Here is a 19,480-nt window from a genome sequence, read left to right as displayed (position 1 = left end):
TATATATGAAATAGACAACTTTATCATTACTATGTACACTGGAACTAAGGATACACAGCTTCGAGCCAAAACGGAGGTTGTGTGACGTCATGTGAAAAGGGTCTATTGACTGATGTGAAACACTTAAATCATGATCATTGATCAGTTTCCAGCAAAACTAGGAAAGCAACCAATCAGAAAGCAGAAATGGAGGACTGAAAAGCTTTTCTTGTTTTTCAGTGTATGACTCCGCCTCACAGTCCGAGCTTTGCCGAGGCATCGACTACGACTGTCCTCACCACAAGCTCCGCCCCAAGCCCCGCCTCCAGACAGCTAATGCTCCGCCCCCTGCAGCCCTGCGCCTCCCCTGAGATCCCCACGCCGCCCCCTCACATCGAGCCACCCTGCATGGTTCTGCCAGGCAAGGCGATGGCCACCAGCGTCATCCGCCACACCGCCGACAGCCTCCCCGTGCCGTCGCCCTCCTCCCCGCAGACGGACACACCCACACCGCCGGAGCTGCCTCCCGTGGAGAAGAACGCCACGCCCCCTCCGTCTTCCTCTGCGGTTCCCTCCTCTCCCTCTCCGGTTCTCTGCCAGGTTTTTCCGGTCGGAGGCCAGACAGGAATGATTTCGGCGTTTGTCCAGGCTCCGGTCCAGGTCCAGACCCAAGCCGGACCCCAGTCCCCTCCGCCTACCTTCACCCAGCCCCTGCTGGTGGGCTCCACCGTGCCGCAGGGGGCAGTCATGTTCGTGGTGCCGCAGGGGCCGATGTCACAGACAACGCAGGGTCCCCAGACTGTAATGACCCTGGGCAACACCAAGCTCCTCCCCCTGGCCCCCGCCCCCGTTTACATGCCGTCAGGAACGAGCAGCGGCGCCTCGCAGGCCGACTTCTCCCGCAGACGGAACTACGTCTGCACCTTCCCCGGCTGCAAGAAGACCTACTTCAAGAGTTCACACCTCAAGGCTCACCTGCGCACACACACAGGTACGAGTTAGTGGAGCCGATGCATGCTGAAACAAATAATCATAATTAATCACTTCTTGAAATAGTCATTAATTAATTTAGTAATCAATGAAACAAGTTTATTTGTATAGTACATTTCAACAACAAGGCAATTCAATAGGCTGTACATCATAAAAATACAAGAATAAAAATTCATCAAAAAGTAATCGGTTAATCATTTAATCACTTGTTTTATACAACATTAGAAATATGTTTAAAATGTAAATAAACAACTTAATTCATTAAAAATAAGGATATACCTATTTTATTGAAAATCCAATAACAGCTAGTGCAGAAACAGTCAATCATGATTAATCGATGGTTGAAATAATTGTCAACTAATTTAGTAGTTGGTCGTTTAATATTTTATACAATATTAGAAAAGCATAAATATCAATAAGAATTATCAATTAATCATCAGATTAATCATTAGAGTAATTAATTTATTGTCAAAATAAATTGATAGAATAATCTTTTACTGTAATAATCGTTAGACACAGAAAAAAATTGTAATCTGTGCAGCCCTAAGTGTGAGTCCGGCGTTGAGTCGGAAAGCGTTCTGTGTTTCTGTTTCTCTAACCGACCCGTTCTTGCTCTCTGCAGGCGAGAAGCCGTTCAGCTGTCACTGGGAAGGCTGCGACAAGCGGTTCGCCCGCTCCGACGAGCTTTCCCGCCACCGCCGGACGCACACGGGCGAGAAGAAGTTCGTCTGCACCGTGTGCGACCGGCGCTTCATGCGCAGCGACCATTTGACCAAACATGCCCGGCGGCACATGACCACCAAAAGGGCGTCTTCGTGGCCCCCGGAAACCAGGGACCTGGCGAAAGGAGCCGCCGCGCCCAAGGGCCAAAACAAGGGCCCCACACTTCCCCTCGGCGTGCTCGTCTCCACCGCCAACTGAAAGACTGGCGGGGGCAACTCAGGACTCCAAGGCTTAGGATTCAGTCCCCGGCTACGTTTACAAGACATCAGAACAGGGTCCGCAAATCCTGGTGAACTCAGATCAAGAACTTCCTGTAAACATGTCCGTCCTCGTCGCGATGGAAGAAGCGCTACAATCAGACAGGAGGAACCGCTTCACAAACGCACCACGTTTTAAAATATCCGTGCTGCCATAAACCCGGACTCACAGCTTTTCCGCTTTACTCAGGACATTTTACAACCACAACCACAAAACTCACTGCAAAAAGGGAGGAGGAGGACATGAAGGCTGCTACTCATCCACAAACAGAACCAACAAAAACCTGACTTTGCACTGGATTTTTAAAAATAAAAATCTTACTTGTTTTTATACTCTCTCCATGTATGATGTTTACTTCATGTGTACATGTCACATTTAGCAGAACGTATGCACAAGGTTTATTGTTTGCCAAAGCTTCTGTATTGTGCTTCTGTTACTAGCCGACTTCTGTTTGTTTGATTGTAAATATTGTAAATATACTGATATCTATATGAATGTTACATGTATTCCAATCTCCATTTATTGATATTTTTTAAAAAATGTCAGTGGACAGTATTCATCACTGTGATACTACCTATATTTGCTTTATTCATTATTATTATTATTATTATTATTTAACATTCTTTGTTGAGGAAAAAGTGCTGTTTTTAATATCTTGATTTGGCCAATAGTGTAGCCAGTAAGAATACCTCATGTTATTAAATGTTATTCTTAATAATAACAGTTTATATCAGAGTAATCCCATTTCCATACATTTGTTTGTTGACAACAGTGAACAATATAGCTTTTATAATAAAACTTTACAATGAACTTCTTCATTTTTTTGTATTTGTGTTGCTTTTCTATAAGTTGGGAAGATTAAGAACATAACTATGCCGACATAGTTATGTTGTCATAATAATAAAAAATTAAAAATAAAAGTAAAAAAACAACCATTCAAGAAATTGCTGATAAAAATGTGACTAAAGTACTGATAACATGATTTAATATTTAAAAATGTCATTAGACCAATAGAAATATAGTTATATACAAATTCTAGTATTTTAAAGACTGGAATGAAAAGATTAATACAAATAATTAATATATTTAAAAATTCAAGCAGAAGAAACACTTTGAAATCAAAAATTTCCAACATAAAGCTCATTAAACCAGTACATACTCACAGGTAGAAATTACTTTAAAATACTAATCAAGTAAAAGTATGGTGCAATTAAGCTCTTAAAGGAATATTTTCAAATACATTTAAGTAACTACCGTCCTTTTGAGGATGATATGGGCAATTTGTAATGATTTTTCCAGCATTTCTAATAGGAAAAAATAAAGTAATGGAGGTTGTTTTGGACCATAAATGATTAAAATCCACAAATACTCAACAACCCCTGAGAACTCACTTATCACCTATTTTACTTGTCCAAACAGCAAATATATTTTAATTACTAACACACAAGAACACATATAAATAAAAGGCAAAATTCTAACTTTATATGTTGAAATAAGATTTTCTTTTTTGTTTTTTCTTGTCTGTTTGACTTATATTTGGATTTCTGTAGCTTGTTTTGTGTTTTTAGGTTATTTATTTTGTCTTCTAGTAGATTAACAAGTATAAAAAACACAAAGAGTTCAACTGAAACATATGAAGTTAATTCACCTTTCTGAGCTGCGTTATATAAACAGCGTCCCGTTTATGACCGCAGGACTCTGACGTACGAAGTTACACAACCGAACCTCCGCTGCTCTCTCCCCACCCCACCCGGTAACAACCACCGACCAATCAGGGGCCAGCATTGAGGGGGCGTGACCAATGGGAGAGCACGGAGGCGTGTAACTTAAACTTCGTGTCTCCGCCCTTTTGCCTTACTGACCGACATTCAGCTGCAGCCAAAAGAAGCGAGGGAAAATAAACAAAAAGGCCGCGAAGTCTGGCCAGGGTTGCGTTTTACGGAGAACAGTGACGCCCTGTGGCCGGGAGGCAAAACTGCAGGTCTAGTAAAACTACTTTGTTTCTCATCTATTCTTGAATTTCTCTGGATTTTTAGCAGACTTCATGTTGTCAGACAGCTTTAAAGGAGGGGTCTGTCCAGGACATTGTTCCTGACAACAGGTTTCTGTTGATAGAGCCAGCTGGTCGTTCATATAAAGCTGACCTGGAGTCCATCTGCAGACCAGTCTGGTTCTGAAGGTCCAGAACCTACTGTTTATCTTCTGTGGAAAACATAAAACGGCTGCATTTTTGAATTACTCCTCTGAGGCTTTGATCTTTCTCTCATCTTAATCCCTACTGGCTCATTTTATTCTTGTTTTCTCCAAACATTTCATGGTTTCTGTTCCTGAAATGTCGACTAACATCCCATCTTCTCCTCAGAAACATCAGAATTCTCAATTTCGTTTGCATGATTTATTGTTTTTCGTGTTTTGGTCTCAAACCTTTTTTTTAAGGATAATTTTTTATTTTATTTGTAGTTTCTGTTTATTTGGATATTTAAAATGTCGTCCACTTCCAGTGTGAAATGTTGAGAATTTGTGCTTGCATTATTTTGCTATTGCCATGATATTGGTTGAAAATGGTATTAAAACAGCTCATTCTCAAAGATCAATAAACTTTCAATTCTAATTAACATTTAACACTGAAACTGCAGGACTTTTTAAATATCCAAAATATCCAAAATAAATGATATAAAAATAAAATGATTTATGAAGTCTCTAAAAAAAATGTCCTTCTAGGAAATGGCTAGTTGAGAACAAAACTCCAAAATGAATACTTTATTCATCCAGTTTTAGTAAAAGAGAAATCATGCAATTGAAATCATTGTTTTAATTTATCATGTGATAAACTGATTTATTGCTTATTGTAACAGGCTCAGTGTTTTACTTCCTGTTGGGACCAGAAGGAGAAGGAGGATTTCTAACCTCTGGCTGGGTTTTTATTTTCCAACAGAGTCTGCTGAAAATGATTCACCTGAGTTTCTGTTTCTCCTTTTAAATTTTGTTCTGTGAGCAGTGGGAGAGTTCCACCGTTTCCCGCAGCAGCTTGATGCAATCAGACTCCGGTTCTGTTAGTAACGAGCCGGATGTGTTGCCGGCGCGCCGCTGCTGGGGAAGATTTGAGACCAAATGGCCTAAAAACGGCCTCACCTGTTGAGTTTGAGCCGATGGAGGCTGGAAGGGAGGAGATGCAGTGAGATTAAGATCAGAAGGAAGAAAACGGTATTAACCCTGCTGACCTGATGAACAGCTGCTTTCAGACCAAGATGAACTTCAAAACTACATCCGAGTCCATTCTGGTTCTCTCCATCCTGTTCCCTCCATCCTGGTTCCCTCCATCCTGGTTCCCTCCATCCTGGTTCCCTCCATCCTGGTTCCCTCCGTCCTGGTTCCCTCCATCCTGGTTCCCTCCATCCTGGTTCCCTCCATCCTGGTTCCCTCTATCCTGGTTCCCTCCATCCTGGTTCCCTCCATCCTGGTTTCCTGTGTCCTGGTTGCCTCCGTCCTGGTTCCCTCCGTCCTGGTTCCCTTCATCTCCTGAGAGTTGTGTGACTATTTTGATTTCTATGTTCTCAATAAAACGGGAAAATCCTAGAAGTTTATCTCTGAATTAGGAGATTCAACATGAAGATTCCTTAAAGACGAGACAAAATAAGAGACATTTATTCTGGCTTCCACTGTTCTTAAAAAATATGCATAATTTCTTTTACATATTGCTGTGACAAATAGTTAAAGTTTTGAAATAAAGTTTTAACAGTTCCTATATTGAATAATATTTTACATAAAAGGGCATCTGTATTCATGTGAACGGTATGGATAACGGCATTTAGTCCATTGGACATTTATTTAATAATTTCTCAACCTAAGAAAATATGCTAAGAGTATTAATTTATGTTAGAAATTTACAGAAACTAGATAAAATCCCATTTCCTAAGATGAACAATATTATTATTGATGGGGCGAATGTATGAAAAGATAAATTAACAGTTTTTTTTTTTAAAAAAGGGGGCATAAAATATTCTATATCCTAATTAACAGATCTGTTTTAAGAATGAAATATCTCAAATCTATCACCTCAACCTCCTAAATATAAAAGAAATAAGTTTTAAAACAATTTTATTTATAATATTTCAAGCATAGTTTGTATTTCTACCAATACAACTTTTATTTATTTTAACTCTTACAGTTTAAAACCTTGTAACGGTGACATCCGGTTGGACGTGTTCTCGTTTCTCATTGGCTTTGCTCTCTCAAAGCGACAGCCAGCGCCGAGCTCCTATTGGCTAGTTGTAGCTCAAAGATTTCGATTGGAGGAAAAGGAACGTCAGTTAAAACAAGGAAAGAAACAGCCGTGATGGGACCGCAGCGCTTAGCTTAGCTCTCTGGACCTTTTAACTTTAGTCTTCTCCAGTTTAAACTTTTTAAATATTTTTATTTTATTATGTTTATGTGAAACCGAAGCATTGACGATGCAGTTTTTGTTTCTCTTCGTTCAGAAACAACAGACTCGTAAGATTGAAATCGACGCAATGATGTACAAGAAGACCAGGGTAAGAGTTAAAACCAGCCTTTTAGGGGGATATTCAAAAGAAATATTTGTTTAATCACCTCCAACAAGCTGATCGGGGCTAACTTGGTATTTAGTAATAAAAAAACGGCTAATTTCTGACCGTGACTCTGAAATTTGGTGTTTATGCTGTAAACACCAAAGCCATTGAAGATGAGTTTAGATCTTTAACAGCTTTACTCGCTTGAAATCTTTTTCTGGCCACTAAAGTGGAAAAATGATTTTGGGACTGAATGTTTAAAAGAGACAAACATTGATAATATTTTATTCATAAGACAAATTTTCACATTAAAATGGATTTTTTTCTGGAGTACTGAGGTCATTGTGTAAAATGTAATTTTAAAATTATTGTTTCTAACAGAGGAACCTTTGTTGAAGGAAACTCCTGTATACGTCATCACCTGACCTCTGACCTGTTTACATCACGTGTCCAGATGAATCTGTCCAAAGATCTGAAAAAAGGGACTTATTGGAAGGTAACAGTCTTCCTTATGTCCTTCCTTCCTTTTATTTCTGTCCCTGTTCTTTCCTACTTCCATCTTTTCTTCCTTAAATCTTTCCTATCCTGTATTGTGTTCTGTCCTCGTCTTCTCTCCTTTCCTTATGTTCTTCTTTCATTCTGTCCTTTATTCCTTCTTCTCTTGTTCTTTCTGCATCCCTCATTCTATGAATCTTTTATTCCTTTTTTGAATCTTTCCTTCGCTTTTTTTCTTGTGACCTTGCTTCCCAATTTAGAAGTTTCTGTCATAAATTCAGTGAACTTTTAATTTCCAAAATTAGAGTTGAGGACTGTTTAAAATGTTTAGTAGAGCTGTTGCTGGTTCCTCTCTGGTTCTGCTGGTGGTTCTGGTTCTGTCCAGGAGTTCCTGACTGACGCTCTGCCAGTGAAGCTGACAGGGATGAAGCGCTACACCGAGTTCGTGGTGGATCGGCTGCTGCTGGAGCTTCTCTAAGGTACGGACAGGACCAGGTTGGTTCTGGCCCGGTTCCGGTGTGTGGTGATGATCCGCGCAGGGGTACGGACCTCAGCCAGTGATGGGGGCTGAGCGCTGCTGCAGGAACCCATCAGAGCGTGTGGTTCTGATGGACCGGCAGCAGAGCGACACAGACGCCTGTCTGAACACGCCTGCAGTTTCCTCTGGGATCCTGGATTCTCAGCAGAGTGAGACCTCCTGTCCTGTTTCTGTCTCTGCAGGTTGAGAAGTCTTTGCTATGAGGCTGGCTGGTTGGATGGTGCCATAAAGCTACTCAGATGACATCCTCAGATTGGACAGTTCAAAGATGAAGCAGTGGAGGACTGGACTGTCCTCCCCACCTGCTCAAGGATCTTTACAACCTTGAGTGCAAAAAACCTGTCATCTTCCTCTTTAAGAGGCCCAGCCTAACTTTCATTTTTTTTTTACATTTAGTTCTCATAAGTGTTGGCAGTTTGGACTGCTGAGTTAAGGTTTTGTATTTATAGCCTAGCTAAGACCTTAATTTTAAATGGTCTCAAATATCCATGTCACGTTACCCTTTACACCTTGTTTACATGAGGAAATGTCACGCATGCGCACAACGCTGCTGCCATGGCCGCTAGAACATTTCCGTTAACCATTAGATGAGATGTAGGTGTTTAGTGCTGTGCACCGCAGCAAAGGGAAGAACAATGAAATATTTAAACCTTTTTAATCAACCTTTTACAAGCAGTCTCGTTGCCATAGCAACTGGCAATGTCACCAATGTATCAGGATCAGAAAAACATTTTCTACATAAACGGAACATGTTTTATGTCTTCAGGTTTGATGTTTATTTTGCTATTGATCGCTGTGGCAGATTAGCTAATTTAATGTTCTACTGATCCGGTGTTTCAACTCAACCGAAACACCGAACTCAATCACGTCTACATGCTGTTGTTGTCAAACTAGCATAACTTTTCTCTACCTTAACATTAAAGCTAAATGTTAACAGTAGCTTTAGTGTGAATTAGTAGCAAAGCACACTTTATCTTTTAGATATCAGGCGCACATTTAACATTTTGCGTGTGATATTTACAACTTAACAGCTAAAACCAATGCTAGTCATCGTCGGCTAGCGGATGTTTTTGCCCTCCAGCAGGACGATGGGGGCGTGACGTCACACTGCAAGGGAGCCAAAGTGTTATGGTGCAAAAAAAGTCATTAAGGTTAAAGTACATTCTTAGCACAGCATGTTGGATTAATTTTATCAGATTATTTTTCCATCAGTCATAACATTAAAAACAAAATCAATCTACATGAATCAGCCATCTTTTCTTCTCTTTACATCTTTACATCCTTGAGTGCAAAAAACGGTCATCTTCCTCTTTAAGAGGCCAGTAATAATAAAACATTCAATGTTATAATCAAGCATTAGGATTATTTCACTCTTAGCCTTGAATCCGTCACATTGATCCAGAAATCACTGCAGTAATTAATTAATGTTAATGATAGAATATCAGAGGCGTCAGACATGCTTCACGGCCGGGGTGTCCAAACGTCTCATCGAAACAAGAATACCTGGAAGCCAAAAATAACTTATTTCACCTCCTCAATAAACTAAGCATGTAATACTTGACTTACACAGAAACAGCCAGATTTGATGCTGGAAAGGGATTATTATGTATCCAAACAGGTTTTTTGCAGCCAATATTTTTATTTTAAGAAATAAAATATTGGCTACAGAATACTGTGATAATTTTATCCTAATTAAAAATAGAAACGCCTATGAACCTGGCCATTGAAAATAAAATAAAAGGAGTAATGAATTTCCACTAAAAAACTAAGTTTGAATTTTGAGTCTGAAAGAAAAACGTGGAAATTTCTGTTTAAAAAGTCACATTTTTTTACTTTGAAAACTCAAATTTCCATGTTTTTTCTAGAAAACTTTTGAAGTTAAATGCTGAATTTTTTTAGTTTTTTACTGATAAATTCTTCAACTTTTGAAACTCTGGAAATTTCCATGGCTTTCTAGAAATTTCCCAGTTTTGTTTCCAGAATGTTTCTGAGTTTTTTGCTCCTTTTCTTCTGTCTGTGCCGTGGTAAACACCTGAGCCAGTTTGGACACCCCAGCTGTACGGTGAGTGTTTAGTGTTTCTCAGGTCATCCGGACGTCCATGAGCGTCACGTCGCCCACCACCTCCAGCTGGCCGACGGCGCTCAGGTCCTGGACTCGGTGCTTGTAGTCGAACTGATGGCATCCGTTGACGGCGACCCTGAAGTGCCGCGCGTCGCACCGGACGATCATCTGCAGGGCGAACAGAGGCGCTCAGAACCGGACCGGATCGGACCCAGACGGTCAACAGGGACGCTCACCTCGAAGTACTCCCCCGCCGCGAAGGGGAAGGCCTCCAGGTCCAACTCCTCGGCGCCCCAACACTCGGACAGGAACGAGTTCCTGACGAAGACTCGTTTGGCCAGGCGGGGGTTCAGGTGGAGGACGACGTCACGGCCGCTGGCGTCGCGCAGGTTAACGCCGAAACTGGAACATCACACATGGATCAAACTACAGCGGGGGGGGCGGAGTCAGTGACACCATCAGGTGTGTTTTACCTGTTTGCATTCGGACTCGTCTGTCCTTTGATGATGATGCTGCGTCCGACCTTTAACCCCTTCTCCAGCCGTCCTCTGAAGGGAACTTTCTGAGATCAACAAAAATAATCTCCTTAATATGACTAAATTAGTTTCAATTATAATTTAATTAAAACCATTAAATTATACAATTAAGAACTTAATCATCTCAGGTTATTTAAATTATTTAATAAAATCTATAAATTATCTTTTTTATTAAAATGATTAAGTTTAACAATTAACAATTTAAAAGTATGAAAATTTTTTGCAGGAGAAATTTATAGACTGAAATGTTTCATTTACCTGCTGAACAACAACAAATTCAAAAATACTTTATTTATCCCAAATGGATTTTAAGTTAAATGGGGAAGCATTGATGGAAACTTAAAAAAAAAACCTTTCACTATATTTAGTAACTTTTCAAATTGTTCTCATGACCTTTTATGAAAAATAAAGTTTTCAACAAGTCACACCTCTGATGAAACCTGAAAGCTGAATTTTGGGTTTGCATGTTTTATTTGTAAGCTAATGAGAACTAAATGGGAGCATATTACTTTGTGAAATAAATTTACTTTTTCTAATTTTCTAATTTATTCAGATCCAGGTTTGATTTTCATTCAGGCAGGTCGAAGACGACTAAAGGGACGGAGAAGGTCCAGGTAGAAACCAGATACAGATTTAGGAACAGGAATTCACACACGTTTAAATTTCCTGTTTTTTAAACTGGAAGTGAAGCAGAAAAACTCACCAGATCTCTGAACGAGAGAATCGCCTGGAAAAGGGAGAAATGAAAAACTTAAAATCTGAAACAACAGGAAGTGGAAAAACGTTTCCAAGCTGTTTACCTCAGAGTCTGAGCTACTCTGGCTGGTCAGACTGGAAGCAGGAGAGGCGGGACTCTGAAACAGACAGACATGTTGGATGGCTGGTTGGTTTGTTGGATGGCTGGTTGGACGTCCTGTCGTTCAAATCAACTTACAGAAGCAGGAGGAAGAACAGCAACAGCCTGAACCTCGACTGTCCCTGAGATGAGGATGGTGTCGACCCGGTTCAGGTCCACGCGGTGCTTGTACTCCAACACGTGTGCTCCGTTTACCGCAACCTTAATGACAAACAACCATCACTTCTGGTTTTTATCTTCTGATTAAAACAAACTTATCCCATTTATTTTAATAACTTTATTTCTGGACAAAGAGAACTGGACCGAGCAACAAGCCTTGTGGTACCCCAGAACTAACGGCAATGCTTGAATGTCCAGTGTTGATAAAAACATAGAATTAATTCAGTCTGAAGTTTTATTTAGCAGAAAAAAAGGGAGACAACACTGATGCTAACTTAGCGACTTTTCAAACTCATCTAGCGACTTATTAATCAAAAAAGCCATTAGCGACAAATCAATGGACTTATCAAAAAAAAAAAAATCGATTAGTGATAAATCTGGTGACTCTTAAATAGCCACTAGCGACAACTGTAGCAAGTTTTTAATGAAAAAAAGCAACTAGCAACAAATTTAGCAAGTTTTTATATTTCTAAAGTTCACTTCAGACAAATCTAGAAATGTTTTGTATAAAAACTAGCAGCAAATATACCAACTTTTTTCTAAAAAGCAAAAACAACAACCCCAAAAACTGCTGTGGCTTCATCCAGCAGAGCTAACCTGGTAGCTGCTCCACCAACATGGTTGAACCCGACTGCTCAGGATTTAACACCCAGATGAGGCGTTAGAAAATATTAAAAAGTTTTTTTTAATTTTTTTATTATATTTTGACATTTCCACTCTACTTGATGTGACATATTAGCTAACTTCTGGATAATAAAACAGCTGTGAGGACAGCAGTGTCTCCCACCTTGTACTTGTCCTTCAGGACCAGGATGATGAGTTCAAATGCACCTCCGACTTTTAAAGGCATCTGATACAGGATCTCCTCGCTGCCCCAGCGCTCCTTCTCCAGCGTGTTGCAGACGATGCGCTTCTTCTTCAGTCTGGGGTTGAAGTGAAATGCCACGTCAGCCCGCGGCTTTACGCTGCTGCCGCACGTAAAATCCACCTGGAACCTGAGAGAAGCCGCAGAGAAAACGAGCTAAAAAATAACATTTTCATTCTGAAATGCACAATATTTAAATTTTAATCTCAGTATCGGACGATGACAGTAATTTTTAACATATCGGGATCGATCCAATAACTACGACTGGGTTGATATTAACAATGTAAATTTCCCTCGTTGGCGTTTGTATTTCAGAAATTGATTGTTCAGATGCTGTGGTGGTTATACGTCCGCTAATCTGCTAATAGCATTTAGCATTTCTGCTAACTTTGAAAACGCTTACCGCACTTAGCTTCCCCTAAATTAATTATTACAGATAAATCCTAAACCAATAATTAACTTAGCTGTTTCGTGAACTTTCAGTTGAATAAATTTTGACATCTATGTTGAGGTTTTGGTTAGACTGTTGAGAATTCTTCCAAGACATTTATATTCATGCTCTTATTTTGAAGGGGTTGAAGACTGTTCTTTTTCTCATAACTTTAAAACAAATGACATACAAGAACAATATAAAACATGAGAGGAGAAGATACAAACATAAATCTGTACATAATATAAGTTAGTGCTTTTTAGCTCCTGTTAAATGCCATGTTAGATTATAGAGCAACCTGAATCAGAGTAAATTTAAATAAACAGAAACGTATTTGTCACCTGTCAGCACCAGATGGTACCGAACCCTGGATCAGAACCATCTCCTCGGGCAGTAAACCACCAAGAATGGTGCCAGCGAATGGGATCGACTGTGGACAGAGACAGAAATATCTGGACACGTCAGAATCAGCAAAAAGTTTCCGCTGTCTGATTAAATATCAGCAACTTCCAGATATAAAAGTTGTTTTGTTTTGACTTATTTTTTCAATGCTTTCAGCTGAAAACACAATGAGCTGCACACAGACAACAGCCGGAAGCCACAGCCACCAGATTCACATGACAGCAGGTCGGCCATATTGGGAAGGGAAAGCTGTTTTATGTTTTATGACCTCACAGGACAAACAAGACTTTCAGCTCAGAATACCAAACATGCAGTAACATTCCTGAATGAGGGAAGCTCTGCCACATTTTTCAGCTTCTAAACATACACTTAACTTTAAATGGATGAATTTTAAAAAATTTTACATCAAAACCGAAGAAAGTCACGTTATTTAGACAATGAGAAGAGGAATGAAGATTTTAAATACTTAGGTATTTCCATACTCTTGTTTTGAGATGTTCTGTATCACTTTAAGATTTTGGAAATTATGAAAACTTCAAGACTTCCTTTCGTAATTTGTATATTTTCCTCCTTTATAGAAGTTTATTATTTTAACTGACGTCATCATCCTTCAACTCTTACAGTACCAAAACTAACTAATTTATTTCACTTTATCCGCCTACTTAGATTAAAACAGAACCATTAAAAATTAAACTAAACATTTCAAACGTGCTTAAAAAGTTCTGGTTCCGATGTGACAGATGGGCAGCTAAGCTAACATGCTAGCACATGTTTAAGAAATAAAACAAATTAAAATGGATTAAAGTTCAAAAGTAAAGCTTAGATCTGATATAAAAGGTAGACATGTGTTAATAAAATATCTTACCGGGTTTGAAAACACTTGTCTTGGGTTAGAAATCGACATTCTGACGCAGGTCAAGCGGTTAATTACAAACGTTCGGCTCTTTGTTTACTTCCTAGTGTGACGTAACAGATCACGTGATAAAGGAGCGGCGGTGCGTTCGAGTCAGTCATAAACTACATTATCTATATGAACTAAACGTTTTTACAGAAGTAAAAGGCATAAATTTAACTTGATGTCTTAAATAAAAACATTTTTATTAAAATTGATTTAAGAACTCTTTTTAAAATCACTGTTCTCTAGTATTAAACCCAGGAGCTACCAACACGACATCTAGGATCAATGCAAATGTAGAAAAAAAAAAAAAAAAAAGAATTTTACCAAGTCAACCAAAAAGTCAATCCTTTTTAATATCTACATGCTCCCTTTAGCTCAGATTATAATACCTTTATTTGAATTAATAAGCTTTAGTTTTTGCATCTAGAAAGTAGTGATCAGGCCTGAAATCTGGGTGAAGTGGTTGAAATGTTCTTTACCAATAACCTAAAATTAGAGCCTTCATGTTTAACTTTGAGCCCAATGTGGAGGAAAAACCAATAGAAACCAAAATTTGTTCAAAATCTTGAAATGAAACAGATTTAATGAAGAACTGACACGTTTATATTCCCAACATTTATTAAAAAACAACAAAAAAGACAAACAACAAGGTAACTTTATATACAAATTAAATATAAAACCCCAGAAATCCAGCGTCTGAATTAAGTTAAGAGTCCAGGAAGAGTCACTGAAGGTGAAAATGTGTTTCATTGTTGACTCCAGGTGAGCTGCAGGGCTCTGATTGGCTGATACCTTCAGTTCATCAAGGCCAGGCACTGCAGGTCCAGTTGGAGCGGTCAGGCGGTCCGGCTCGGTTCAGAAGTCGGCGTCCAGCCTGAAGGTGTTGTCGGTTGGACCCGACATGACGCCCATCCTCTGGTACTCCCCGACCCGCTTCTCAAAGAAGTTGGTCTTCCCCTCCAGAGAAATGTTCTCCATGAAGTCGAACGGGTTCTCCGACCGGTACACCTGCAGAGACAGAAACAGGACAGGAGGTCTCACTCTGCTGAGAATCCAGGATCCCAGAGGAAACTGCAGGCGTGTTCAGACAGGCGTCTGTGTCGCTCTGCTGCTGACCCCATCAGAACCACACGCTCTGATGGGTTCCTGCAGCAGCGCTCAGCCCCCATCACTGGCTGAGGTCCGTACCCCTGCGCGGATCATCACCACACACCAGAACCAGGCCTCAGCTGACCCGGTTCTGTCCGTACCTTAGAGAAGCCGAGCTCCAGCAGCAGCCGATCCGCCACGAACTCGATGTAGCGCTTCATCATGTCGCAGTTCATCCCGATCAGCTTCACAGGCAGAGCGTCAGTCAGGAACTCCTGGACAGAACCAGAACCAACATCAGAACCAGAGAGGAGCCAGCAACAGCTTTAATAAAAACACTTAATACTCAACTTCCCACAATTCATAGAGCTCAACCGTTATTTTAGAGAATTAGTTCATGAGATTCTTAAAGTGGGAAACAAGGGTAGGGAAAAAGGACAAAACAAAAACAGCAGCTCCCAGTTAACCAGTACAGTCCCAGTCCTCCCAGTCCTCCCCACCTGCTCGATCTCCACGGCGTTCCGGATGATCTTGGTGACCGTTTCTGCCGGCGGTTTGTTCACCAGATGTTTGAACATCAGGCAGGCGAAGTCGCAGTGCAGACCCTGAAAGCAGCAGAGTCCGTTACTCCCCGAGCCATCGTTATCGATCAGTTATCGGTTATTGATGGGCTGTAAATCACCTCGTCTCGACTGATGAGCTCGTTGCTGAAGGTTAGGCCAGGCATCAGGCCTCTCTTCTTCAGCCAGAAGATGGCGGCGAACGAACCAGAGAAGAAGATTCCCTCCACGGCAGCGAAGGCCACCACTCTCTCTCCTGGGCGATCAAAAACACAGCTGATCAATATCGGCACCACGGCAACGGCGGTGTGAGGTCACAGAGGGCGGTGTTACCGTAGGAGGCGTTCCGGTTGCCGATCCAGTTGATCGCCCAGTCGGCCTTCTTCTTCACGCACGGCAGCGTCTGGATGGCGTTGAACAGGTATTCCCTGAGGGTCAGTGAACGCAGCGTCAGAGGGAGGCCGGCCAGAGCTCCCAGCAGCACCAGTTAGAGCCACTCACCTCTCGCTGGGATCCTTGATGTAGGTGTCGATGAGCAGGCTGTACATCTCAGAGTGGATGTTCTCCATGGCGATCTGGAAGCCGTAGAAACACCTGGCCTCTGTCACCTGCACCTCCTGCGTGAAGCGCTCCACCTGGTGGCCGAAACGAGGAACAGTGTTAGCGGGACGGGTCGGGCCCAACGAGCGCGGCCTGAACCAGCGGCAGGTTCCTCACCAGGTTCTCGTTGACGATGCCGTCGCTGGCGGCGAAGAAGGCCAACACGTGGGAGATGAAGTAGCGCTCGTCGTCCTTCAGGGACTCCCAGTGCTGCAGGTCTTTGGACAGGTCCACCTGCACGCACATCACCATGGCAACACAGGTTAGACAGAAAGAGTTAGGCTAAAAGGTTCAATAGTTCAAGAAAAAGGTTCAAAATCCAAACAGTCGATGTAGATCAGGGATGTCAAACTCTAGTCCTTAAGTTCTGCTGTCCTGCAGTTTTTAGATGCACCACAGGTACAAAACACTGAAATGAAACGGCTTGATTACCTCCTCCTTGTGTAGACAAGTTCTCCAGAGCCTTAATGACCTAATTATTCTATTCAGGTGTGGTGCAGCAGAGGCACAGTTCAGGGCAGTGGCCCTCCAGGATTGGAGTTTGAGGCCTGTGATGTAGAATATCATCCAACTCCATTTTGAAGATTTAACTTTTGGAGTAATGTCAGAGCAGCTACGGCAGCCATCTTATTTGACAAATGCGTTTTCACAACTTCAATTTATTTCAACTTTGAATTCAGGTCAATAATACAATGGAATAAGAACCAGGCTGGGATTTTATGTTTTAAAGTTAGGACAATGAAATCATGGTCTTAGGAGACTGAAGGAGTAGCTTTATATCTCAGACACAAAAAACAAAGAAAAACGTTGAGGTCATGCTCTGGTATTGATTTTACAAATAAGGGAATCATTCATTAAATGATTTTCATCATCAGGACTGAAATGACTGAGCAACGAGTTTATAGAAGAAAGAATCCCATCGACTGAGCAGCTGATATCAGATCTCAAGCTTTTCTCTCACCAAAATTATTTGTTAATATTAAGATGTTCTGATAAAACTGGCTATACGTATATGCATAATCTGAACTTTAAGTTCTGATGTTAGTTCATGTTTGGAGGAAAGGAGCCACACACTGTGCTCACTTCCATGTACAGAAGTGGCAGCATCATGCTCTGGGTGCATTGCATTAATTATGTCAGGATGTTTACCCGTTTCTTAGGGTTTTTACCTCCTCTGCTGTCCAGAAGGAAGCCTCTGCCTTCTTGTACATCTGCCAGATGTCGTGATACTGGATGGGGAAGATGACGAAGCGGCGAGGGTTTTCCTTCAGCAGAGGCTCCTCTTCCTCAGAGCTGCTCTTCTTCACCGCATTAGGCTGGAAAACAAGCAAATATCAGCTACAGTCTCATGCAACACACAATCATTTTTTATTATTCTTTATAATCTTTACATGCATTACTTTAATTTTATAACTTATGTTAAGACCAAATATAGCTACTTTAAAACAACAAAAATGTGCAACATAAATAAAAATACCACATTTTGTAAGATATAAATCAATTTGCAGGTAAATAAATGAGAAAGGAGCTGATCGGATCTGATGTGATCCAATCAATTCGGATCTGATTGCATCAGAAGGCTCTAAACTTAGAGTTTAGAGCCTTCTGATCAAATCGGATCCGATAACCCTTTTTCTCCAGTTTAGAGCCTTCTGATGCAATCAGATCCAATCAAATCGGATCTGATTGCATCGGAAGGTTCTAAACTGGAGGAAGTTTAGGTCGTGGCGCCTAAACTTCCTCCAGTTTAGGCGCCACGACCAGCGGCTGTCAGCCCGTTCAACCAGCACTATAGTTCGGTTCATATTCGGATCTTTCTCCGGAACATTTCCACACACTCACCGCGGCTTCACTGAAGATCTTCCGGGCGGTTTTGGACGCCAGCACGCGGGTGCTGTTCAGACTGGGAGGCTGGAAAGGAACAAAGACGTTAAAGAGGATCAAGAAAGACATTTTAAAAGATAAATGTTCTAATAAATCGGGGCGGACATGATGTTTTTTCCCGCTCTCACCGTGTTCTCTTTGTCCAAAGTCATGTTGTCTAACTGACTGCCGAGAGTCTGTTGGTTCTTCACAGAGAGAGGGGAGCGCGCAGACAGCATCTTTAATGCTTCGGTTTCACACAAATATAAAGAATAAAAAGGAAAAGTAACAAAATTAACGTCTAAAGAGACTAAGAAAGGTCAGAAAGCTAGGACTAAGAAGCAACGAACATAAAGACAGACAGCAGCGAATGAAGCGGCTTCTGTTGTCCGCTCGTTCTTTTATTGGAATCTTCCCGCTAGAACTCCCCCAGCCAATAGGACCACAGCCATGCCACCCCTTTAACAACACAGCCAATCAGCTGATGTAACGTCATTACGTACTACGTGCAAATACTGCGGGAAATTCAAACCGGCAAAAGTTACAAAACTGCTGAATAACTGACGTTACAAAACAATTAAAGTCGCCGTTTATGAAACATAAAATGTTAATAAAATATGTCTCTCGTAGATCAAAAACAAGTAGGTGTGTATTTAAACTACAACGTTAAATCGCGAATGTCGATAACAGCAAAAGGGAATCCTTAAATGCTAAATTATTGTTTTATTCATTTAATAACAATAATAATAATAATAATAATAATAATAATAATAATATAAACAGTAGCTTAAACACACTAATCATGATGCCATTTGGTGGTAACTTCGAAAATAACACATATGACTTATTTTCAACAGGATACGTGTGTAATCAGTGTAACTGCGTATTAAACCCGATTTCTTGCGATGAATTCAACATCTTAACATGCAACAGATTAATTTATATAAAAGTGAATCTATATAAAGACAGTAAATAAAATGGGATGGATTTTATTGTGTTTTTTTGGCTTCTGCGTGCAGCTGCCGCGCTTTTTCCTTTGTTTATGTCATAAAAAGGCGTTGTCAACAAACCTGTTAGCGCGAAAATGTTTCATACAGAAGAATCAGCAGAATTCTTAAAAAGTCAGGTACTGTATGCATTTTAGTGCAGTTATCGGTTTATTTATTCTGAAATTCCAGCAAACATGCTTACAATGAAAGAATACATTCCAGGAATTAGTCTCTTGCTTAATAATCTGTTTGATAAAGTATTGTTTTATTGATAAATAGCTTTATATTCTGTATTTCTGTTGGATTGCGGATGTTTTACCTTTTATAAAACTCATATTCCGTTTTAAACTGAACCATTCTCCTCGGTTTTCCCTCTAAAACTTCCAAATGTCTTTTAAAACCCTCTTTCCTCGCAGCTGAGGAAAGAGGGCTGAGGATTGTCGGGGCAATCCGCCCAGTAACTGTATCCGGGTTACCGCCCACGGCGGCCGCTCATTGGATGTTTAGGAGTACTACGGAAGTTTACGTCTGCCACCTAGCGGCCTGGGTGCCCGACATGTTTTACTCCATTTACAAATATTCCCATTTTAATTAAAATTCAGTTGGTTATAAATTTGATTTCATGCAAACTTACTCCTGATTTTTGAGACACTATTATT

General features: G+C 40.7%; 3 protein-coding genes and 1 long non-coding RNA gene across 7 annotated transcripts in view; 2 read left to right on the top strand and 2 right to left on the bottom strand.

Moving 5' to 3' along the window:
- Nucleotides 1–2,760, top strand: part of klf11a (Kruppel like factor 11a) — a 7,650-nt gene extending 4,890 nt beyond the window's left edge. The window contains exons 3-4 of the mRNA XM_007564843.2: nucleotides 220–970; nucleotides 1,592–2,760. Of these exons, the coding sequence (XP_007564905.1) occupies nucleotides 220–970; nucleotides 1,592–1,890 (1,050 nt within the window). The 3' untranslated portion in view covers nucleotides 1,891–2,760. The remainder of the gene's footprint in view (nucleotides 1–219; nucleotides 971–1,591) is intronic.
- A 175-nt stretch (nucleotides 2,761–2,935) lies between these two features.
- LOC103146794 (uncharacterized) lies at nucleotides 2,936–8,728 on the top strand. 4 transcript variants are annotated; one of them, XR_001663745.1, is made up of 4 exons: nucleotides 2,936–2,948; nucleotides 6,261–6,482; nucleotides 6,861–7,453; nucleotides 7,695–8,728. It is a non-coding gene; the product is annotated as an uncharacterized LOC103146794 (long non-coding RNA). The 4 variants fall into 4 exon arrangements; XR_001663746.1 differs by lacking the exon at nucleotides 2,936–2,948 and having other exon boundaries at nucleotides 6,131–6,482; nucleotides 7,695–7,853; nucleotides 8,203–8,728; XR_001663747.1 differs by lacking the exon at nucleotides 2,936–2,948 and having other exon boundaries at nucleotides 6,141–6,482; nucleotides 6,861–6,975; nucleotides 7,360–7,453.
- lgals8a (galectin 8a) lies at nucleotides 8,678–13,795 on the bottom strand. The gene is made up of 9 exons (XM_007564842.2): nucleotides 13,688–13,795; nucleotides 12,762–12,850; nucleotides 11,913–12,120; nucleotides 11,045–11,167; nucleotides 10,911–10,964; nucleotides 10,814–10,837; nucleotides 10,048–10,136; nucleotides 9,811–9,976; nucleotides 8,678–9,742 (listed from the first exon to the last, which is right to left on the bottom strand). The coding sequence occupies exons 1-9, from the start codon at nucleotides 13,724–13,726 to the stop codon at nucleotides 9,593–9,595; spliced, it is 942 nt and encodes a 313-aa protein (XP_007564904.1). The 5' UTR covers nucleotides 13,727–13,795; the 3' UTR covers nucleotides 8,678–9,592.
- A 519-nt stretch (nucleotides 13,796–14,314) lies between these two features.
- rrm2 (ribonucleotide reductase M2 polypeptide) lies at nucleotides 14,315–19,246 on the bottom strand. Its single transcript, XM_007564841.2, has 11 exons — nucleotides 19,141–19,246; nucleotides 17,982–18,079; nucleotides 17,812–17,880; nucleotides 17,139–17,285; nucleotides 16,087–16,203; nucleotides 15,871–16,004; nucleotides 15,703–15,797; nucleotides 15,492–15,625; nucleotides 15,310–15,414; nucleotides 14,971–15,084; nucleotides 14,315–14,728 (listed from the first exon to the last, which is right to left on the bottom strand). Exons 1-11 carry the CDS (start codon nucleotides 19,154–19,156, stop codon nucleotides 14,576–14,578), a joined length of 1,182 nt encoding a protein of 393 aa, XP_007564903.1. The 5' UTR covers nucleotides 19,157–19,246; the 3' UTR covers nucleotides 14,315–14,575.
- Between the last annotated feature and the right edge of the window lie 234 nt (nucleotides 19,247–19,480).

The sequence above is a fragment of the Poecilia formosa genome, unplaced genomic scaffold, assembly GCF_000485575.1.
Source record: "Poecilia formosa unplaced genomic scaffold, Poecilia_formosa-5.1.2 Scaffold168, whole genome shotgun sequence".
Lineage (NCBI taxonomy): Eukaryota > Metazoa > Chordata > Actinopteri > Cyprinodontiformes > Poeciliidae > Poecilia > Poecilia formosa.
The sequence above is the reverse complement of the archived record's forward strand: the minus strand, read 5'-3'. Positions and strand labels throughout refer to the sequence as shown.

What these genes read in the sequence shown, in the direction of transcription:
- lgals8a (XM_007564842.2), bottom strand. Translation starts at nt 13,726, where the DNA reads ATGTCGATTTCTAACCCAAGACAAGTGTTTTCAAACCCG. An exon ending in GTACCATCTGGTGCTGACAG is followed by an intron (nt 12,121 to 12,761) that starts GTGACAAATACG and finishes GGCTTCTCTCAG; the next exon opens with GTTCCAGGTGGATTTTACGT. An exon ending in CTGTTCTTCCTCCTGCTTCT is followed by an intron (nt 10,965 to 11,044) that starts GTAAGTTGATTT and finishes TGTCTGTTTCAG; the next exon opens with AGTCCCGCCTCTCCTGCTTC.
- rrm2 (XM_007564841.2), bottom strand. An exon ending in CCTTCTGGACAGCAGAGGAG is followed by an intron (nt 16,204 to 17,138) that starts GTAAAAACCCTA and finishes ATGTGCGTGCAG; the next exon opens with GTGGACCTGTCCAAAGACCT. An exon ending in AGCTCATCAGTCGAGACGAG is followed by an intron (nt 15,415 to 15,491) that starts GTGATTTACAGC and finishes TGCTGCTTTCAG; the next exon opens with GGTCTGCACTGCGACTTCGC.